The 21,426-nt window shown below is 30.3% G+C and overlaps 1 protein-coding gene and 1 pseudogene across 7 annotated transcripts in view; one reads left to right on the top strand and one right to left on the bottom strand.

Annotated features, from left to right (window-relative positions):
• Positions 1 to 21,426, top strand: part of LOC107165820 (transcriptional corepressor CBFA2T3-like) — a 69,278-nt gene that overhangs the window by 32,065 nt on the left and 15,787 nt on the right. For 4 of the 7 annotated variants that reach the window (XM_089224245.1, XM_089224244.1, XM_089224243.1 and 1 more), the window contains 5 exons: positions 6,240 to 6,362; positions 7,823 to 7,956; positions 8,607 to 8,753; positions 17,958 to 18,428; positions 20,300 to 20,480. In XM_089224245.1, coding sequence (XP_089080371.1) covers positions 6,240 to 6,362; positions 7,823 to 7,956; positions 8,607 to 8,753; positions 17,958 to 18,428; positions 20,300 to 20,480 — 1,056 coding nt within the window. The remainder of the gene's footprint in view (positions 1 to 6,239; positions 6,363 to 7,822; positions 7,957 to 8,606; positions 8,754 to 17,957; positions 18,429 to 20,299; positions 20,481 to 21,426) is intronic. The other 3 variants (XM_089224248.1, XM_089224247.1, XM_089224249.1) reach the window with 1 other exon arrangement.
• Positions 4,032 to 4,647, bottom strand: LOC149057079 (uncharacterized; annotated as a pseudogene).

Raw genomic sequence — 21,426 nt, 5'->3', positions numbered from 1 at the left:
GTGTTTGTGTGTGAAAGAACACTTCAAGTAGTAATAATAAATTCAAAACTATATAATATTATATTATTATTTCAAATATAGTTAAAAGTTATGTTTTCGAAAATATCCGCGAATAATCACAACGATATATATATATTATAATATAGGCTCAGAGAATAATAATAGGTATTTACAACGCTATTTGAATCAATAATTACATATCATTATACGGTATAAATTAGTGATGGTATAGGACTTTGATGATGCTCTACTACAGCTGCAAAAATGCCATAACACAATAATCAGAAGTGAGACTAAAAAAAATTGCCTGTACACAACAAAAACTATTTGAAGATTTTAATGTCTTAATGACCTCAATTTAGAACTCGCATATTTTAAAAAAGCACTACAATCAATTGGATTCTATAAAACACGAAGGTCTTGAACTCAAATTACCAGGGGGCAATATACTATTCGTACATCAAAAAGGTTCGCGGGAAAATTATTATTTTTGTAGACTTTTTTTATCATACCTATACGTTATTTCACGCATGCGTCGAATTTTATAGTATACTAAGAACTTCAAAATTATAACAATATTATATATAAGCGTTTAATGCGTAAAAACTACAAAATCCAAATATGATTTACTACAATAATATTATATTATTTATATTATTAATATCGCACAATAAACCAAGTAGTATTTAATTTGAATAATGATTCGATGTTTTCATAAGGAGAGATTTTTTCTTCACGTACCGCCAACGAGTTATTACCGCGCCATATACCACTTGTGGTACGCGTACCACAGGTCGAGAAACGCGCTGGTTTATAACATTGCGACGACGTTCCTGCAATTTGGATTTGTTTGTACAATTTTAGATTGTCCGGGACGGCCTCGCCGCCAAATAAAATCAGTTCTTATATTCGATCGGTCTGCCACATGTACCTATATAGCTGCGCAGACTTTCGGCTCACATGGTGTGCACCTGGGTTGTGTGACTTAACATGTGAGCGCGTATATTAATAGTCACACGAAAACTTTCTAACGGACCGTGCCTGAATATATTATTATTGTTCGATTAGTATGAGAAGAACGTTTTTTCTTCTTAAAAACCTCCATGATATAGCTATGGACGCTGGGCAAGTTAGGTAACTACTAATTACTTAAACTCGTTAATTTAAGTTAATACAGAAAAATGTAAGTCAAGTTAAAAGTTAAAAGTTACTTTTCTTTTTACATGTAAAAAAAATTATCATATATTTTTATTAAAGCTTAACAAATAACATAATATAGCGAAAGTCTTACTATTTTTAATAAATATAACATGTAATAATTTTATAAATTAATAATTACGTCTATTTAGACGCAATAAAATAGACTAACCTAACCCGTTCCCGTCCCCCACGAGTTGTATTTAATTATTAAATTAACCTTCCCTTTTAAAAAAATATCCTGTTTATGCGCATGTATTCATAACATTATCGTTATGTGTTAGCTGGTATCTGTATACAGGGTGATTAACCAAGCATGCTCACCCTCTTTTTTTTCTGTAATAATGATGAAGTTACTCAAAATCTGATTTTTGCAATCTTTAAAAATATTATACTCATCAGTCATCATAGACCATATATTCAAATTTTTGAGATTTGATAGTTGATACTTAAGGAGTATCTTGTGACAATACAAATTTTTGTTTTTCAAATGAGTACCCCCTTTTTTACTGTAAACTATTCAGTGAATAATTTTTTTGAGAATTTGGATGTACCGAATTCAAAATTTGAACGAGGAGTTTCCTGGTTATTCAAATATTTGATCTAATGATAATAATCGTGAAAAATCCTTTTACATACTATTGAAACTAGTATTTAATATGATACTTAAGTCATTTTTACTAATTATTTCGTTGATAGATTAATATTAATGGCTAATATTTTCAAATCCACCTTAGACCACATATCTTATAAACCTAAACCATTGACCTTTTATCCTTAAAACACAAAGTTAAATAACTCAAAAATTACTTGTTAGAATTTTGATTTCAACACATCAAAATGTATATAAAAATTATCTGCCAAATAATTTAAAGTAAAAAAGGAGGGGGGGTTCTCATTTGAAAACAAAAAGATTGTATTACCACAAAACACTAAGTGGTTCAAAAAATCTCAAGAATTTGAAAATATAGTCTTTGAGTATTTATAAAGATTCCAAAAATCAGATTTTGAAAAACTTTAATTTAATTGAAGAAAAACAGAGGGATGCTTGGTGAATCACTCCGCATATATTATTTATCGTTATTTAAACGTGGCGAGTGTGTTGCGCCTGCAGAATATATGACGAACCGCGAGAACACTCGAAGCGTCGAAGCTCACGGGTTCGGGGCCCAGAAAACTTATTCCGAATTGAAAATATATTGTGTTGGTATTTCATTAAACATTTTTATGCGTGTAAATTATGTAGTTAAATTTTCTTGTCGGATGTCAAAACCGTTTGGGTCGCGCCGATAGGGATGTACCACCCTTCATATTTAATATTTCATAATATATTATTATTATCGCTATACCTATATACATACATTTTACAATGTTCATATAAATATATAATATTATATTTAAACGACGGAAGAAAATGTCGCGCGTACAAACCGCGTACTCGCATTCACCGCGCGGCGCCCCGAAAACTTCTTCGGAGCCGAATAAAATACATGTCACCTCCATCCCACCCACCCTGTATACTGACGTATTTCCTTTACTGTGCTGCACACGCCCGCCCGCGCAAAACCCACGTCACAACCGCCGCTTCCACCACCTCTGACTCTCACACACACACACACACACACCTACCTCTTGCCCACACCGCACCCCGCCGGCGTCGTCGCTGCTGCTGTTGCTGCTGCAGCACATCAACCGCAGGAGTTGCAGCCAAAACTAATAACTCGCAGAAACGACGGCGACGGCGGTGGCGCGGTGTGTTTATGTGTATGACACAACAGAATTCCGCTAATGGACGTGTCACGAACACTCGGACACGTACTGGGCGGGCAAAGCCGGCGTGGCTTTTGGTGGCTGGAACATATATAATATATATATATTATATGTATTTATATTATAAGCACTCACACACACACACACACACACACACACACACACACACACACACACACACACACACACACACACACACACACACACACACACACACACACACACACACACACACACACACACACACACACACACACACACACACATATGATATATATAAGCGATCACAAGCGGCGGCTTTTGTGTGCGGGAGCGCCCTCGCAATGCTTAAAAAAAGCTAAATAAAAATAAACGGTATACGAGTAATATTATTGGGTCGTACCCTCGTACCTGTACATAATATACGAACAACGTATCTATATATAATATATATATACTTATATTTAATTATTTATTTGTTTGTTTGATTAAAATGTCATGTTAGGTATTATAATACACATATAATATAATGATATACACAATGGTTGAATAATAATTTCATTATTACCTAGAGAAAAAACGGGCATGGCCGTAATATATTTAGATGGAATCGGTCTGTTTATTTTTTATAATGACTATAGGTTAAGGGACTTATACCTCTAAAAAATACACAAATATGCTTCTAAAATCATTAAAATATGCATTTATACCTATCCATTAAAAAAAAAAAAATTGACCTCTAAATCTTGGTTAATTTCACTTTTAACTTTAAAAAGTTATTAATTAAAATTTATATCTAATAATTAATAAATAATAAACAATAACTAAGAATTATTAATCAAAGATACAACTTTTATTATTGAATATGCAACAACTAAATTTGAAAGATAAACATTCACCTTAAAATTTTGAAAATATAAACCGAAAATTAAATATTTATAATTTAAATTAAATTTTTTTTTTTAGTAATAATAATCAATAAATAATGACTATAGAAAAAAATTACAATACTTTTAAAAGGCATAATTTTTCTAATTAAATAAAACAACTGTTTCATAAAAAAAAAAATGTTCTCTCTGTAAAAATTACATACATATAATAATTAATTCTACATCATTACGAGTTTCTTGAAAATTACGTTGTACGATTAAATACTTTCTTATGTTTTTGAATGTAAATCTCCGACGGTTACTGGTCCAGTTAATACTGGACGATAAATTTTTGTAAATTTAGAAACTCCGTTCAACGTCTGCAGAAGTAATTAGAGCATAATTAAAGTGTGCCGAATCATAATTTGTTATATCTTTAGGCAAACCTTCCAAATTTTCTACATCACCACTTAATGTTTTATGAAATTTCAACACAATATAATAACCAGAATTTTTATCTAAAACATCTTTAATTTTATTTACGATTGGTATGGCCTTGTACATTTCAAGTGACTGATTTTATTTTTTGTATCTTCAATTATTTTAACGAATCCGACAGCTTATTAGTACCTCTTTTTTCTAAAAATTCAAAATTTTCTTTGATAAATGTTAGTTGACCTGGAAGATTACTCTTTTTCAAATACTTTTTAGCGGTTTTTTGATCGTGCATCACCATATCGTAAAATGTTTGTATAACTGAATTAATTTTTGAAAAATGTTCACAATAATACAAGGTGGCATTTATCCAAGTCCCCCATCTTGTTGATATGGGTTCTGGTGGCAACGGAATTTCATTGCTTGTTATGTTTAAAAATGTTTTAATACGTACAAGTGATTTAACTGAAGCTACTACTTTATCAAACTTTGAAAATTTGTCACGCTAGACTAAGCAAAGTATGCATTTAGAGTAAAGGGTATTTACTATTTATACATTTTTCCGCCTCCATACCATGCACACTTATAAACAATAAAACATTATTATGCTGATTTCCCTAAGTCCAAAATATTCCCATAGTCTTGTCAAATAATTATAGTTGAATGATAAGTTTTCTCTGATTTTACGGAATGCAATAAAAAAAAATTCCTCTGCCCTATCAATTTTAATTGTTCCAATAACAGCATTTGCCTACACAAAACGTCCGGCGACTAACAGATACCCAAATTATTTTTTGTCATTATAGTTACTAGTTTTCAACAGAGTTTCTCTATAAATGTCGTCTATACATACCCTTTACGTAAAGTGCATGGTTTCACTATATATATATATATATACTTTCATTCGTATATTTTTCTAAAAAGCTTTTGAACTCGTTGTTCGATAATTTATTTAATGGAATATTTGTTAACAGCAAAGCTTTACACAAATCTTTGTTGAAAGACCTCTTATTGTTATCCAAGTCTAAGTTTGAAACTAATAATTGTTGTGTTGTTTTATTTTTTTAATTTTCATTCCGTTTTACTGATCTACAGTGCTTGTCAGTTTTTAGATGTTGGACCACATTGAATCGTTTATCACTTCCCACTTTTTTCTCACATACCTATTATACACAAAATAAAACTTGTCAATCGGATGTAAATGTATATATCTTTAACCACCGAAACAAAACTTTTTAGTCGGCTACTCGTAGACTGTTGTACCTTCGGCATTACACAATGTTACAAAATATACTCGTAAGTACGACGTTTTACGCATATGATTCGACGTTATGCGTGGTTGCGAGACACAAAAACAATGACGGATATTAGTCGACTGAACTGAACAAATTTAATAATCTATTATTCTACTATATCGACTACCTATTATCTTTATCGACATCCGATCGATATCCAACGGGTTATACGGTCAATACGAGTTTATTGTATTATTTATATTTACACAAAAATTATAACGTGCTATGAGAGTGGTAGTTTGCAGATATAATATTATTGAAAGTATTAGTATATTTTTATTTTTTTCAATCGGTTGAAATATGTCATATATGTATAGTTATATGTATCTATAGTTTTTAATTTTAAATTTAAAAAAATTGTCGAAATATGCTAAATAACCATAAAAATTTTAAAATATGCACTTTTAAATTTTAGATCTGATATCACGACACCGAGAAACGAATGTATTTCGCACTCTGCTATATTTAAAAATAATTTTAAAAAGTATGCAAATGCTAGAAGTCCCTAAGCCTAATAATGACGTTTGAACGCGCTCACTTATATTATAGGTACAAGATATAGTTATTGACACACGAATTCGGAATATTTTATATTTTATAATTTATATATAATAATATATTACATTATTTAAATGTAAGAAACTACATACCTGATTATAGAAAACGTGGAATTTATCGATTCCTTTTCGTTTAGGTAAATCAAAAATCAAATCCAAAGACACTGGTTTCTCGTCGACGCCCACTAGCGATTCGTCGGGCGAACACTTACTGAGCCCAACGCACCCGTTACCGGCGCGAATCGACGTCGAATCCGAAAGTATGTATACATATTGAGTTTTTGGGTCGAAAAGATTTATATCGCTGACCTGGCCCAGCAGTGATGACAATAATGCTTGTTATATTTTGTATGCTGCTAAAGCAGTTATCCATATAGCAGTGGCGTGTCCTGAAATTTTCAATGGGTGGGATATTATAAATATAATCATATACATTTTATAATAACTTTTTTCCAAAACAGTTCTTATAACTAATGAGTTATTTTCTGTGTATTGGAAAAAATAACATAGGGGGGGGATATAACCGCTAACCTTCCCACCCCCCGAGCACGCCACTGATCCATAGACGGTCGTTGATTTTTTTAATAATAATTAAGTAGTACGTTAAGCACACACTACACGCCGCACGCGTAGTTAATTTATAACACCTCTAACTCTATGTATATTATAATAATTATTAATATTTTATATTAAAGCGTTACTTTATTTTTTGTTTTTATTATTATTTAAGCTTCGGCAACTGAAGCCATTAGCTGTAGGTTACAGTTGGTACTGTTAGGTTTATGGACTGTAGGTTTTTGGAACACTTATGCACTCGTCTTTACGTCGTAAAGCGTACTGTAAATAAATTGTATAATATAGTGGATTTCTCTATTTTATTAAATAACATAATTATTCCATTAATCATTTTTTAAGTTATTCTAAGTGGTTCAAAAAATTAGTGATCTGGTCAATATCAATTTGTAATTATGAGTACGTGAGTTGAGATATCTACTTAATTTGAGTTGCCAATGCACCAATATTATGTACAAACAACGACGCCCGTAGTAAATAAAATATGATATGCCATTATACCAATATATCATATTAAGACACGGTAGATGGTGATTTGCCAAGCCAGATGAGCTGGCTATTTCTTTCATTAATAATTATTTATTTATTCAAGTTCTAGCCAAATTTTTGAGATTTGAATGAGGTACTTCTTAAGGAGTGTCTAATTTATTTTATCACCGTATCTTCCAATCATCAAAAATCATGGCCAATGGACATATGCTATCCTCATTCCTCAGTGTGCATGGTTTTAAAATAACACAAAAACTTCACGTTCAAATTTTGATTTTGATACGTCAACATTTTCATTGTAATTGTACACTAAATGTGACTGTAAAAAAACGATAAAGGTTCTTGTTTGAAAAACAGAAGCATGTATCTCGATCGCAGGACACTACTTAAAATTTGAATATACTTCAACAAATCTCGAGTATTTCAAAAGAATATAGTCTTTACCTAAAGGTGTTTAATAATACCAAAAATTTTAGAGCATTAGGTACTAGTAACGATATTATTGAGGGAGGCAAAAGGGAGTAAACATTTATGGTAAACGATCCTGTACAATTTTTTTCCTAGCTTTTGTGTATGAACGAATTAAAAACCCAAAAAGTCAATAAATACAATACATCATATACCTATAAGTACAAGTTTTCTTCTCTCGTCCATTTAGGTTCGAGTCCACCATCCGAAACATTCAGGAATCACTCCAAACTCAAGAGGTTTCTTACCACACTAGTGCAATTCAGTGGACAAATATCGCCGCAGACAAGTGAACGAGTTAAGGGTCAGATATTCTCCCTAGTGGTAAGTACACTAACAAATTACATATCATCTATTTCTGAAAAAAAAAAAACGGATTTTTAGTTTCCATTTAAAAACTGCATTAGTATATGATTTTAATTTTTAGTTTATAATATTATTATCAACAGAAAATTATAAGGGTGTAGACTGTCGGAAAAATAATTCATTTTATTATATCTAAATTTGTCTTAAAATAAACGTTTATAACAGCATTTTTGTCTATTTACCGGATGATGTTTTTTTAAATATTTTTTTCATGGTTTCAAGTCGTTACAGCACAAAATGATAGTAAACAATGTATTTTATGCTAATATTTTTTTCATTTTTGTACTTTTTTGAATTAGGTACTACATACAGTTTTGATTTCATCTGATCCCAAATTCAATATAAATTGACTTAGTAAAATATTTTGCTTTGGAATATGAAATTAAAACTTTACATTATCTTTAAAAAAGTTTAAAAAAAAAAACAAAAATGTTAAGAATAAAAAATACTATAAAATATATAATTTATTTAAAAATGTTTTTTTTATCACTATAATAATCATTTATATTTTTTTAAATAATAAACCAGTAGATAAAACCATATTCGTTTAATTGATAATAATAAATATAATTTACAATGCATTCACTCGTTTTTCGTTAATTCCACAGAACAATTTGATAAGTGTTGAAGAATTTCATCATAATATACAAGAAATGACCAACTTCCCATTACGACCATTCGTACTGCCATTTTTAAGGACTCACCTACCTTCACTACAACGTGATCTGCTGTTAATGGCTCGTAACAACAAACAGGTAAAGCAACTCATTGCAAGTATAGATATTTGAATAAAAATACATAAACAGTGATAAATGACAAGCAATCGCATTTTAATAAATGGACAAAAAGAACGAGATAATACAAAATATACTTTCTGGTGTTAATTAAGCGTTATATTGTACTGTACTGAATATTATAATTAGGGCTTGGATTGCAATGTACTTTGAAATAAATGCATTTATGACCTAAAAAATCTAAAACAAAATGTCATATACTCATATCAATTAATTAGAATCGACTCAGATGCATGCCCCCCAAAAGGGTTCGTCGTTAGCATAGTGTTTACTTGAAATACATTTGTATCTTGGAAAGCATCGTATCAAGCATTCCGAAAAAAGAAGATACAAATGCATCGAAATTCTAGTGCTAATTTATTATAAATACCTATCATCAGATTAGAATTTTTTTTATTAAATATTGAACTGTTTACCCAGCGTGTCCGACGGCCGGAAGTTATTATTTATTATATTATTATTTATATTATATTATTAATTACATAACATTTATAATACGTAATATATATATTTTTTAATATAATATAATATAATATAAATAATATAACATTTATATATACAAGACATTAAATTTTATACTAAACATCATAAGCATAACCGTCGGCCGTCGGACACGCTGAGTGGTCAGAGAGGATCGAATCGTAGTGACTGTGGAAACTCAGAATGCTTACCATGTTTCCAAGTCTATGTAACAGACCATTATTTATACCTAATAGTTGATAACTTCTTTGTTTATTAATTTGGAAAATCGATCAAATGCCATAAACCTTCTTCGCGATGAGTTCTTCGATTAAAAAAAAAAAATCATAACGATCGGTTCAGTAGTTTCCGAGAACATGTAGGCCTCAGAGGTTTTCATTTTCACATTTATTTCATAGATAAATGTTTAGTATAAAATGCGAGGTATGAGTTTTATTATTTGTAAGCCTATTTCAATTTAGATATTATGTTGTATTTGCCGCTTTCTTTCGTCGTATTTTTTTTATTTTAATGCGCATGCGTTACCTAAATTTTTATATGCATCAGACAGAGAGAGTTATTGTCATCTGCAAATTCGTATTAGTATTATATTATTAAAATTAAAAATTCGACGAAAGAAAGCGGCTATCACAGTATAAATCACTATTTTTCCCAGGACAACGCCGGGTAATTCAGCTATCTATTTATATGTGTAAAAATATACTGCTAGCATTATCCAATGATTTTGTATTAATTGATTATATTTATCTGCCGTTAGTGGAATTAAGTAAACATGACCAACTTGGTATAACTTTAATACTATAAAGGTAAATCTTATACTTACGTACAAACAGCACAAGGTCCGCTATCTACCTGATAATATATTATACTTCTGCGAATCAGAATTTTTATTTCAGGTAACGGAAAAGTTAAGATAATAAGTTAAGAACACCATACGCACCGAATATTAAATAACGAATTGAACAAAGTTTGAGCCATATAGATTTAGTAAATTTATAACGGGCAACGAAGTGCACGGGATCAGCTATAGTATATTATAGGTGCAGTGCAGTATACACTATACACCATTTGACGATATTTTATTTATCGACAAAAAATGCACTTTTTACTAATATGTAACTTTGAATGGATCGTCTGGAAATTTTGTTCTTATTTCAAAACTTTAACTGTTAGTTTTATTATTTTTTTTTTAACTAATAAGAAAATACAAAATGTTGTATTTCTTGTTGCGTTTCGCTCAAATTATACGATATATAATCCATGTTTTTTAGTTTCGGCAGTCCTGATAAATCATTCTGGTACATATAGCTAACCCATATGCTCACGCCAGGGATGTTTAAGTGAAATTGTTTATCGCGATGACAAAGGTTTATGCTTTCATAATAATAATACGTAAACCGTCTGTCATACTTTTTGAAAGTTGCCAGCGGCTGATAGTTACATGGGTAAAACGAATATTGGATAGTTGATAACTTAAAAGGGAATAATTGTTACTACCTATATATATATATATTATACTTGTATACGAGTTGTACACTCATGTACCTGACATGAAATATATTTCTTGATATGACATCCTCCCCCGAACAGCTCGAGGCATTATATTTCGGGGTATTATTAATGAACTATTACTATTCCGTATTATTCATACCTATTCAGCCCATTTTCAGTGTTCTTATAAATACCAGTTAACGACTCATCTTTTTTGTGATTTTTAGATTCTGAACAAAATGATGAATGTATTGATTTTACAATGATGTGTGTGTGTTTTTTTTTTGTGTCTGTGTACATGCATAACTCGTCGAAATAATGCTTCGATTTCAAACTTTGGGGGTGGTTTCCGATGTAAAAGTGAATATCTTTGGTGCATTATAGAGGTCAAAAGTAAACATTTTCCAACAGTTTTCAAAAAAATCGAGAAAAACAACAACAAAAAGCGGGTAAGTCGTGTATGTCGCTCTGCTGTACAGTAGGTTACAAGTGGGTTACTGTAATGGATGGAATTAAATTTGAATCCAATGATATTATATCATTGTATACAAAAAACTATTCTGAGCGAAGACGGTTTATCTGTCTAGGATATATTATAGATTATAAAAAATTTTCAAATCTTAGATTTAAAAAGAAAATTTTTTATGAATTTCTAGTTTGAAATAATTTGCGAATTTTCGTGATTTTTACATATGTTGTCAAAATTCAAACTTTGAATGCTTGTAAAAAAAAAATTGTGACAACGCATTTCTTTTATTTTTCAATTTTTATTGTAAAAATATATTATGAGTCTTGTATTAAATTTTCAAATCTTAGATATAAAAAGAAAATTTTTTATGAATTTCTAGCTTAAAATAATTTCTGTATTTTCGTGATTTTTACATAATATGTTGTCAAAACTCAAACTTTGAATGCTTAAAAAAAAAATTGTGACTATGTATTCCTTTTATTTTGCAACTGCTATTGTAAAAATATGTTAGGAGCCTTGTATTAAATTTTCAAATCTTAGAATTAAAAAGGAAAACTTTTATGAATTTCTATCTAAGATAATTTGAACATTGCCGTAATTTTTACGTATTTAGTCAAAATTTGAACTTTAAATGCTTATAAAAAAAAATTGTGTCTATATATTTCTTTTATTTTTCAATTGCTATTGTAAAAATATATAATAAGCCTTGTATTAAATTTTCAAATCTTAGATATAAAAGGAAAATTTTTTATGAATTTCTAGCATAAAATAATTTACGAATTTTCGTGATTTTTACATAATATGTTGTAAAAATTCAAACTTTGAATGCTTATAAAAAAAAATTGTGACTATTTATTTCTTTTATTTTTCAACTTCTATTGTAAAAATATGTTAGGAGCCTTGTATTAAATTTTCAAATCTTAGAATTAAAAAGAAAAACTTTTATGAATTTCTATCTAAGATAATTTGAACATTGCCGTAATTTTTACGTATTTAGTCAAAATTTGAACTTTAAATGCTTATAAAAAAAAAACGTGCCTACGAATTTTCAATATTTTTTAACTTCTATTGTTAAAATGTGTTAGAAGCCTTGTATTAAATTTTCAAGCTTTTCTACCGAACAAATAAATTTTTATCGATATTTATAGAAAAAAAAACTAAAAAAGTTGAAAAATTAAAATGTCAGTAAACAGCTCAAAACAAATCTAAATATTTTGAAAATTCTATCAAATATATAAAACGCCTATATATAAACATTCAGTCAAAATTTCAAGTATCTGCGGTAATTTGTTTTAGAGTTACACCAAAATAAGGAAATCGCTAAAAGTGAAAATCCAATGTTGTAAAAATTTAAATTTCAAATGCTCATAAATATTTAATTTGAATTTCCGGTGGAATTTTTATTTGTGTAAAGATTGAAAAACTTGTAAGGAATCTTGTATTAAATTTTTAAATCCTAGATTTAAAAAGAAAATTTTTTATGAATTTCTAGCTTAAAATAATTTGTGAATTTTCGTGATTTTTACGTATTTTGTCAAAATTCAAACTTTGAATGCTTATAAAAAAAAATTGTGACAATGAATTTCTTTTATTTTTCAACTGCTATTGTAACAATATGTTAAGAGCCTTGTATTAAATTTTCAAGCTTTTCTGCCTAACAAATAAATTTTTATCGATATTAATTTAAAAAAAACTAATAATGATCGAAAATTCGAAATGCCTATGAATAGTTCAACTTAAGTCGAAATTTTTTGAAAATTGTATGGTGGATAGAATATACTTATATAAACATTAGGCGAAAATTTCATGTATCTATAGTCATTTGTTTTAAAGTTACATCAAAAACCAATATCGATTTTGTAGAAAAATGAGTGTGCGTAAAATTTCCCGTTTTTCCCTTAATTTTTAGTTTGTTTTTCTCAATTATTTAGAAAAGTATTTAGAATTTTTTACTTTTGACCCCCCAAAGTACCAACTAGATTCACTTTCTGATCGAACGAGGCACTGAAGTCAAAAATCGAAGCATTTTTACTGCCCCAAAACGTGATTACAGACACAAAAAAAAAAACACACATCATGGTAAAATCAATACATTCATCGCTCCGCTCACAATCTAAAATGACAGAAAAACAGGAATTTTTACGCAAAACCAGTTTTCGACCAAATCAATTTTTTTATATGGTTGTAATTCAAAAACTAATCACTGTAAATACTTGAAATTTTCACCAAATATTTATGTTAGTGATATCTATATACAGTTTAATTTTCAAAATATTTTGACTTTTTTTGAGATATTTATAGACAACTGAAATTTTCAATTTTTCTGAAAATTTTTTTTTGAAGTGTCGATAAAATATTTTTGACCCTATCAAAATACTTGAAAATTTAATACAAAGTTTCTCATAAGTTATTCTAATAGCGATTAAAAAATATAAGAATACATAGGCACAAATTTTTTTTATTAGCATTTTAAGTTCAAATATTGACAAAAGTTCGTCAAAACCATGATTATTTTTTTTTGTGTCTGTCATCACGTTTTGGGGCAGTAAAAGTGATTCGATTTTTGACTTCAGTACCTCGTTCGATCAGAAAATGAATCTAGTTGGTACTTTGGGGGGTCGAAACTAGAAAATGTTCAATATTTTTCTAAATAATCGGGATAAACAAACTAAAAATTAAGGGAAAAACAGGAAATTTTACGTACAGCCAGTTTTCGACAAAATCGATTTTGATTTTTGATGTAACTCAAAAAAATGACGATTGATACATGAAATTTTCACTAAATGTTTATATAGGTAAGTAAATCCTATCCACCATGAAATTTTCAAAAATCTAACCTACCCTAGTCAGAGGTCCACCTCACCACCTAATGTACAGCAGAGCGATACCCACTTTCCCGCTTTTTTGTCTTAAAATCAATGGTTTTAAGTATATATTATACATATTATTTTCCCGCCAATTTCAATATATAATTTTTCTGATTCAAATAATTCAAAATAGACTTCATTATAGATTCAAATATGTTTTCAAAATTATTATAGGAGTAAAACTCAATTTAGTACGTTGGAACGCGTATGGGTCTATTTTATTCTAACAAGGGTAGTGTGAAATCCCCTTAAACTGACCACAGTATTTTTATAACTTAATATGTTAATATAGTCTGTGTGTCAAATAGACATTATTATTATTATTACATTATCTGTTGTTCTGTACCTATATTGACGTTTCAAACAACGAATCGTAAAAAACTTCTCCAAGACACTATAATTCCGCTTATTTAAAAAAAAACGACTTATTTAACTTTCTGTTTCATAACAATTTAACAAATCGTTCAAGACACATATTTTAATCAATATAAACAGTTTATTTGCTTCGTATATTTCATTATAAATTTACAATATTTCATAATGTTTAAATAAACGGCTAAAACCGATGAAATGACAGTACAATACGACTATTAACAAATTATGTAATAGGTAAAAAAAAATAATAAATTGACCGTGCTCGTTGCATATAAGCAAAGTTTAAGTACAGCAATAATAATGTGTTATAAAATGTATTACATATGAATAAACAATTATTTAAAAACACCTAAACATAATATAAATATATTATCACCCAAATTAACAATATTATTATTACGCAATTTACAACCCAATGTACCTGTGTGTCGAATGGACATTATATTAAATTATTAATATCTGTTTTAATAATAAACGCTTCAAACAATGGAATCGCAAAACACTTATCCAAAACGTATTTCACATTGCTTAATAATAATCTAAACAATCGTCTAAGACCCATAGTATTTTAATCAATAAAAACGATATTTTTTATTATTGTTATTTTATTTTACGTAATACACCATCAAAGCGTTACAATAAACGGTTGAACCGACGGAATGACAATACAATATTACATAGAGACAAAAAAAATAATATTAATAATAAAATTGGCGTTCTCGCTAACGATAGTCGGTCGATAAAAAGCATACTTGAAACCATAAGTGTAATAATAATAATATAAATAGCAAAAGCAATCATCTGGTGGTGGACTTCGCAGCGGGAGATGAGTCTTATAATATATTATATATAATGGTCGAAATCTTCGATCGCGCGACGACGGGTTGTGCGCCGAAAGTGGCTGTCATGCATTGTACGATGTGACAGTCTTATTATTATTATTATAAAGACTATAGCCAAGAATGGTCAAAATCAGGCATAGTGAACGGGAAAATGGAAAAAAAATAGCAAAGAAGAAATCCCGTCAAAAGTGAACCTCTAATGTGTATAGTTATGTGTCTCGTCCATTACCGTCCCCGCATATGTTGCGGCGATAACAGCCGTCGCTATATGGCTGTTTCTAATGAATTCCGTCCAAACGGTCAGCGCGTTCGCGGGGTGGATATGGATGATGATGGTTAAGGGGCGGGAGGGTGTGCACGTCATGTCCCATGTGTGTCGCTTAAATGACTTCGCAGGCATGGTGGTGTTGTGGTGTTGGTGGTATAGTCGTCGTCGTCGGTGCTTAGAACCGTATATGCAATTTTCACGTATTCGTGGGGAGGGGGCGTAAACGGGGTCACCGCCGGCCCATTCGTTGACGGCGAGCTGCGAGGGATGGAAATTATTATAGCTTTTTTCGTCGACACGCGAGGTCAACATTTTTTGCGTTTTCACGTTCGATTTCTCATTTCCTATACCGCCCCATATATTATTATTATATACCTATACGTACCGCATTTTTACTACCATTGCAGTGGATACATATTACGGCATAAAGCAACGTGGAATTATTTATTTTGACAGAATCCGGGTTTTGACGGTTTCGCACAGTTTATGACGCCGCCGCTACCGTAATAATATCGTATCACGATGAAATGCGTTAAATCACCGAAAACGTCAAGTGCATTCGGGAAATAATTTTGAAGCAACAACAATATTACCGCCTTAACATTATTTTTATCATAATTAACGTTTCGAAACAGATTCTTTTCGTTTAGTTTCCATTCGGCACGATATAGTTATAGCCGATATAGGTAACTTGTAAAATGACGTTGGAAAGAAAAACAGTTATTTTTACTTCACATATAAGTAGGTATATGACGAGGTGTAAGAAAATACGTTCTAGAAACTTATACGTATATTGTATCTTGTATATATACATACTGAATATAGCTCTGAGGGTGATTCATCAAGCATTCTCAAATTCATTTTTAAGTATGCTTAAGGAACCAACAAATATTCAAATTATTTACACCATTTTAGAAATTTCTTAAGACGATACCAACTTTTTTTTTGTAAAGTGATGAGCCAATAATTTTTCCGAAAATGTTGATGTACCTGAGTTAAAATCCGAACAAGTAGTTTCTGCAGATTTATAGAAATTTATATAGGTACTAAGTAAAGATAATAGTCGTCAAAATTGGTTTTACAAGTATTTAAATTGTACCTATTTTATATTTCATCTACTACATTTATTATACTTGGACAATTTTTACAAATTATAAAAAGTTAATTATAGATTGATTTTAATTACTAATTACTAACTGCTATAATATTGCAATCGTAGTAGCTCCCATGCCTTTAAAGTTTGAAACCTATTATTACGTACATCATAATGTTCAACAAAATCATCAAATTCATCTGCTTATAAAATTTACGAAATAACAATTTTAGTGGAAAAAAAAACACTTCAATTATATAAATAATAAATAACGTATGTATTTGAAAATAAAGTCCTAAAGTATACTTGAAAATTTCAATAGTCAATGTTCAATTATTTGATTAAGTTTTAAGAAAACTGAGGATAATGCGAAATCGATATCGATATTTTTTTTTCATTTTCTAACTTGGTTTATCAAGCTATATGATTTTTTTATACCTCGTTAAAGTCAAAACAAGCGATGCATCAATATTATCAATCATTGATTTTAAAATTGGGTGATATTTATTTTTTCAATTTATTGGAAAATATTTATTCTTATTTTTATATTATTTCAGCGTGGTGAAGTGATCCATTATCAGAATCGTTATATTTTCTAGTATCCGCTTTCTTACAGCCTTACAGGCATCCTAAAAACATGGCCTAATAACTAATAGCACCTGTACAAATATCAAAATAGTTTTGTCGCGATTTATGAAAATCGAGTCCTGTAGACATTATATACGTAAGACAGGGTAGTCCAACACGGAGCCATCGAAGTTAACCCCCCTCCGGCCCCTTCCCCTTAGAAGATACGTAATATTATGTAGTACCTGCCTAGATATACTTAATAATAAGTTTATAATTTAACCTATATATATATATATATATATAGGTTAGGTTATATATATATAAGTTAGGTAATATATATATATATAGGTTAAATTATAATTAAATTATATATATATATATATATATATATATATATATATATATATATATATATATATATATATATATATAAATACATTTTAACCATCAATAATTAAAAAAAAATATATATATAAATAATTCATGCTAAGTTTTGCCAGTACGGGCGGCTTCTTATTCAATTTCTTGCGTGTCCTGTCTTTTCTTGACACATAAGCTTATTGTATACATACTTGTAAGGATTTTTTATTTCTAATTAAAAAATAAAAATAATTTAACACCTAAACTGAAAAACGTTGGACCAGTCTGACGGAGGACGTATGACACGAAACACAAAAAAATTATCTATACCCAATTCGACGTTGTTGCAGACGTTAAGCCAATACCTAAAGCAGCACGAGAACGCGTACTTGGACAGGGACTCGCAGGCCACTGAACCGTCAGAGATCTTCCACCAGGTGGAGCATGTTCCTCTGCCGTCGCCGATGCCTCGTGAAAACAACAACAACAACAACATCAATAACAATGTAATCAACAATAACGGCGGCAACAACAACGGCGGAAACGGCCACAAGCGGCCGTACCCGTTGGCCGACGGTTACTACGAGACCGGTTACGCGGCCGACCTGGAGTACCAGCAGCCATGCGTCAAGCGGTCGAACCTCGGTTACGCCATGCCGTTCATGTACCATCAGCCACACCTCCAACCGCAAGAACCTCCACCGCCGCCTCCACTGCCGCCGCCGCCGTCGCACCCGTACAACATATTGCCACTGCTCCAAATCCGCGAGACGGAAGATCACAAAGGTCACGTAGAGGACGAATGGAAGAACATACACGTGGTAAGTCCCGCGCGTAGTCGCGTAATATTATGATTTAGTATATTCTTTATGTATATACCTCCAGCATCGGTCACCGCAGGGGGATGACGGGGGTGCCAAAATATGTCGTTGTCAAACATTTGTTTTTACTTAAAACTGAAAATTTTAATTGTTTTCGTCGTCTTCTTCTTCTTCTTTTTCGGTTTTCATCGAATGCCAAGGAGGCTCATTATCGCACCACACATACCTGTTCCCACTTTTCTCTATTCTGTGCTAATGTTTTTCCATCATCTCGTATTCCAATCTTTAATAAAAAATTTTTTTTCACTTTGTCTATCCACATTTTTTTGGTCTGACCAAATGGTCTTTTCCCATCGGGTTTCCATTTTTAAATCGCTTTTTGATTAGGTAGACTATTTCGTCACCGATCTTATCTCTTTTAGTGTTCTATTTTTATTTGATTAAATACACCATCGACACGCCACCGCCGTATTGGTAAATTTCTAACACATGTTTAACAATGGATTAGATGAGACGAACATAAATCTAAAAACCAAATGTTTAATATACAATCAAAATAATTCAATAATAAATATTAACTATACATAATTTTGATTAGTTTATTCTTTTAAGCGGTAGCTATTATGGTGTGTATAACGATTTAATCAGCTGTAGTTGATAATGTGTCATAAATGTTGGCCATCTTTAAAAAATACCATAATATTATCATAAACAATGGCTTATTTTAGATCACAAGTACTATTGAAACTAATTTTATTATCAAATTCTTGAGTTAAAACCCGAACAAAATAACCATACGCGCTATTCGATATTTTTTTTATTTTGAAAATATATGAATCTTGTATGGTTATGTCAATATAAGAATAATAAGACACCACGACAATGAAAATCTCAGAAACAAAAGAAAGTATATACCTACAGCCCAAAAACATTATTCATGTTGGAAATTATTGATAGTATTCATTTAGAAAAGAATTAATTCGACATAAAATTTTTTTTTTTTAAATACCACTGTTAATTACTAATCTTCAGTAGTTTGGGATTGAAATGCACTTTCTATTAGAACTCTCGTCTAATGTGGGTACTTATGATACTAGTATACTTCAGCACTCCACAAAAATAAAATAATAAAATAAAAACACGAAATATGAAACAATAAAAATTGTTAGAAAAATTATAATATAAGCAGTTAGATGTTTTAAATCTGGTGTTCACTATTTTATGTTGCTTTCTCTGTCTTCGAATCAGTTAAAAGAACAATAATATTTAAAAACTTATTTTGTCTGTTCAATATGTTCCACACACTTGCGGTTCTTTCAGTATATATAGGACCTTATATAAAGAGTTTCAATACAGCTTTACTGTTATACAATGTTATTGTGAGAACTTTGAGTTTCAAACTTTATCGAACAATATAACGTGTAAACAAGTTTCAATAATGTACAAAATGGAACATCGAATTCCTACCTATATGAGTGTGTCGCCGTGTTAACTGTCAAGTATAATATACAGAGTGATTTACCAAGGACGCTCACCCACGTTTTACCTTTAATAATGAAATATTATTCAAATTCTGACTCAGAATAATTTTAAATGTATTCAAAAGAGACAAACTTTTTTTACTACATAAATTGTGTCCTGCGTGATTATACAATATTTTTTGTTTTTCAAATGACATCCCCCCCTTTTTATTAACGCGACCTAACCTACCCTTAATTATTACTTATTACACCCCCCCCCCCTACCAACCGTCATTGAAATTCCTGGGCACGCCACTGAATCTCACATTATAATAATATATTAAATGATATATAATCTTTGTATATCCGTTTTGTTTAATACGATTACGCGTGTGTCGGATTATTATATAGATGTTGAACTGTATACTGAGCATGGTGGAAAAGACGAAAAAAGCGTTGGGTATACTCCAGGAGCGTGGCATGACCGAAACGAGTTTTCCAGACTGGAACCGAAAGAAAACGACCGAAGAAGTTCTGGCGCAGACGGTACGCCACACGGAAGAGAAGATCGAAACCATCAAAAAGAAAGCTGGTAAGAAATATGTTTAAGCTCGCCAAAGGGGCGTTTTCGATTTTATCCCGTGTCCCGTGACGATGATCATTGCTTTGCGTTCGTTTAATTAATATAATATAATAAGTATTGTTATTTAAGAAATATTGTGTTATACTGTCGTTGAATTTATTATAATAATTGTCGCATTTTAATTTTCTGTTATTTATTGATTTATGTAAATATTATAAATAAGAATCCGCAGTCGAAGCACACTTAAGTATATATTTATATAAACAATAACGGGGTCCTAAGTATTCGTTTTCTTGATAACACGCCGAGGATTATAAAATGTATCGAAAAACAAAAAATTTGTTATTTATACATATTTTGCCTATTCACATTTACTATCTACATATTATACACTTGTCGTTTCACTATATTTTTAAGTAAACGTTACATTTTGAAACATTTTTTTTTTTTAATAAACCGTGAACCGTCTTCTATTTTATTATTTTAAGCTATGTAACATAATGATAATATTGTATAATACTAAAATAATTATCAAATAATAAAATAATAAACACGCATTATCAAATCACTAGTTTAAAAAAAATTATAATTGACTAGGTACTATAAAGTTCATGTAAATAAATTATAATCAACGTTTAAAAATATTTTTAATATTTTCATATATTATATATAAATATAATAATTAATTTCAAAAACGATAACCGGTCCGTAGTTGATTTCTACTTTCCTGCAGCGGTTACGCTTGTGTTCTTGATTTTTGCCGGTTACTTGACGTATTCTAGTCTTGCTGATAATGATATGATAGAGATAGAGAATGAGAAAGAACGGAGAGTTCCCGAGCAAAGAGTCTCTAAAATTCGATTGAAAATTTGATGCGCTTGTGCCGAAATGTGTAAGCAATATGAATTTTATATGGTGCGAGTGATGTTCCATAGTTGGTGCATGGAGAAGAGAT

Source organism: Diuraphis noxia, unplaced genomic scaffold, assembly GCF_037042655.1.
Source record: "Diuraphis noxia isolate RWA-SAM2 unplaced genomic scaffold, SU_Dnox_SAM2 contig0003, whole genome shotgun sequence".
NCBI classification, from domain to species: Eukaryota; Metazoa; Arthropoda; class Insecta; order Hemiptera; family Aphididae; genus Diuraphis; species Diuraphis noxia.
This window is presented reverse-complemented; position numbering and strand designations above follow the sequence as displayed.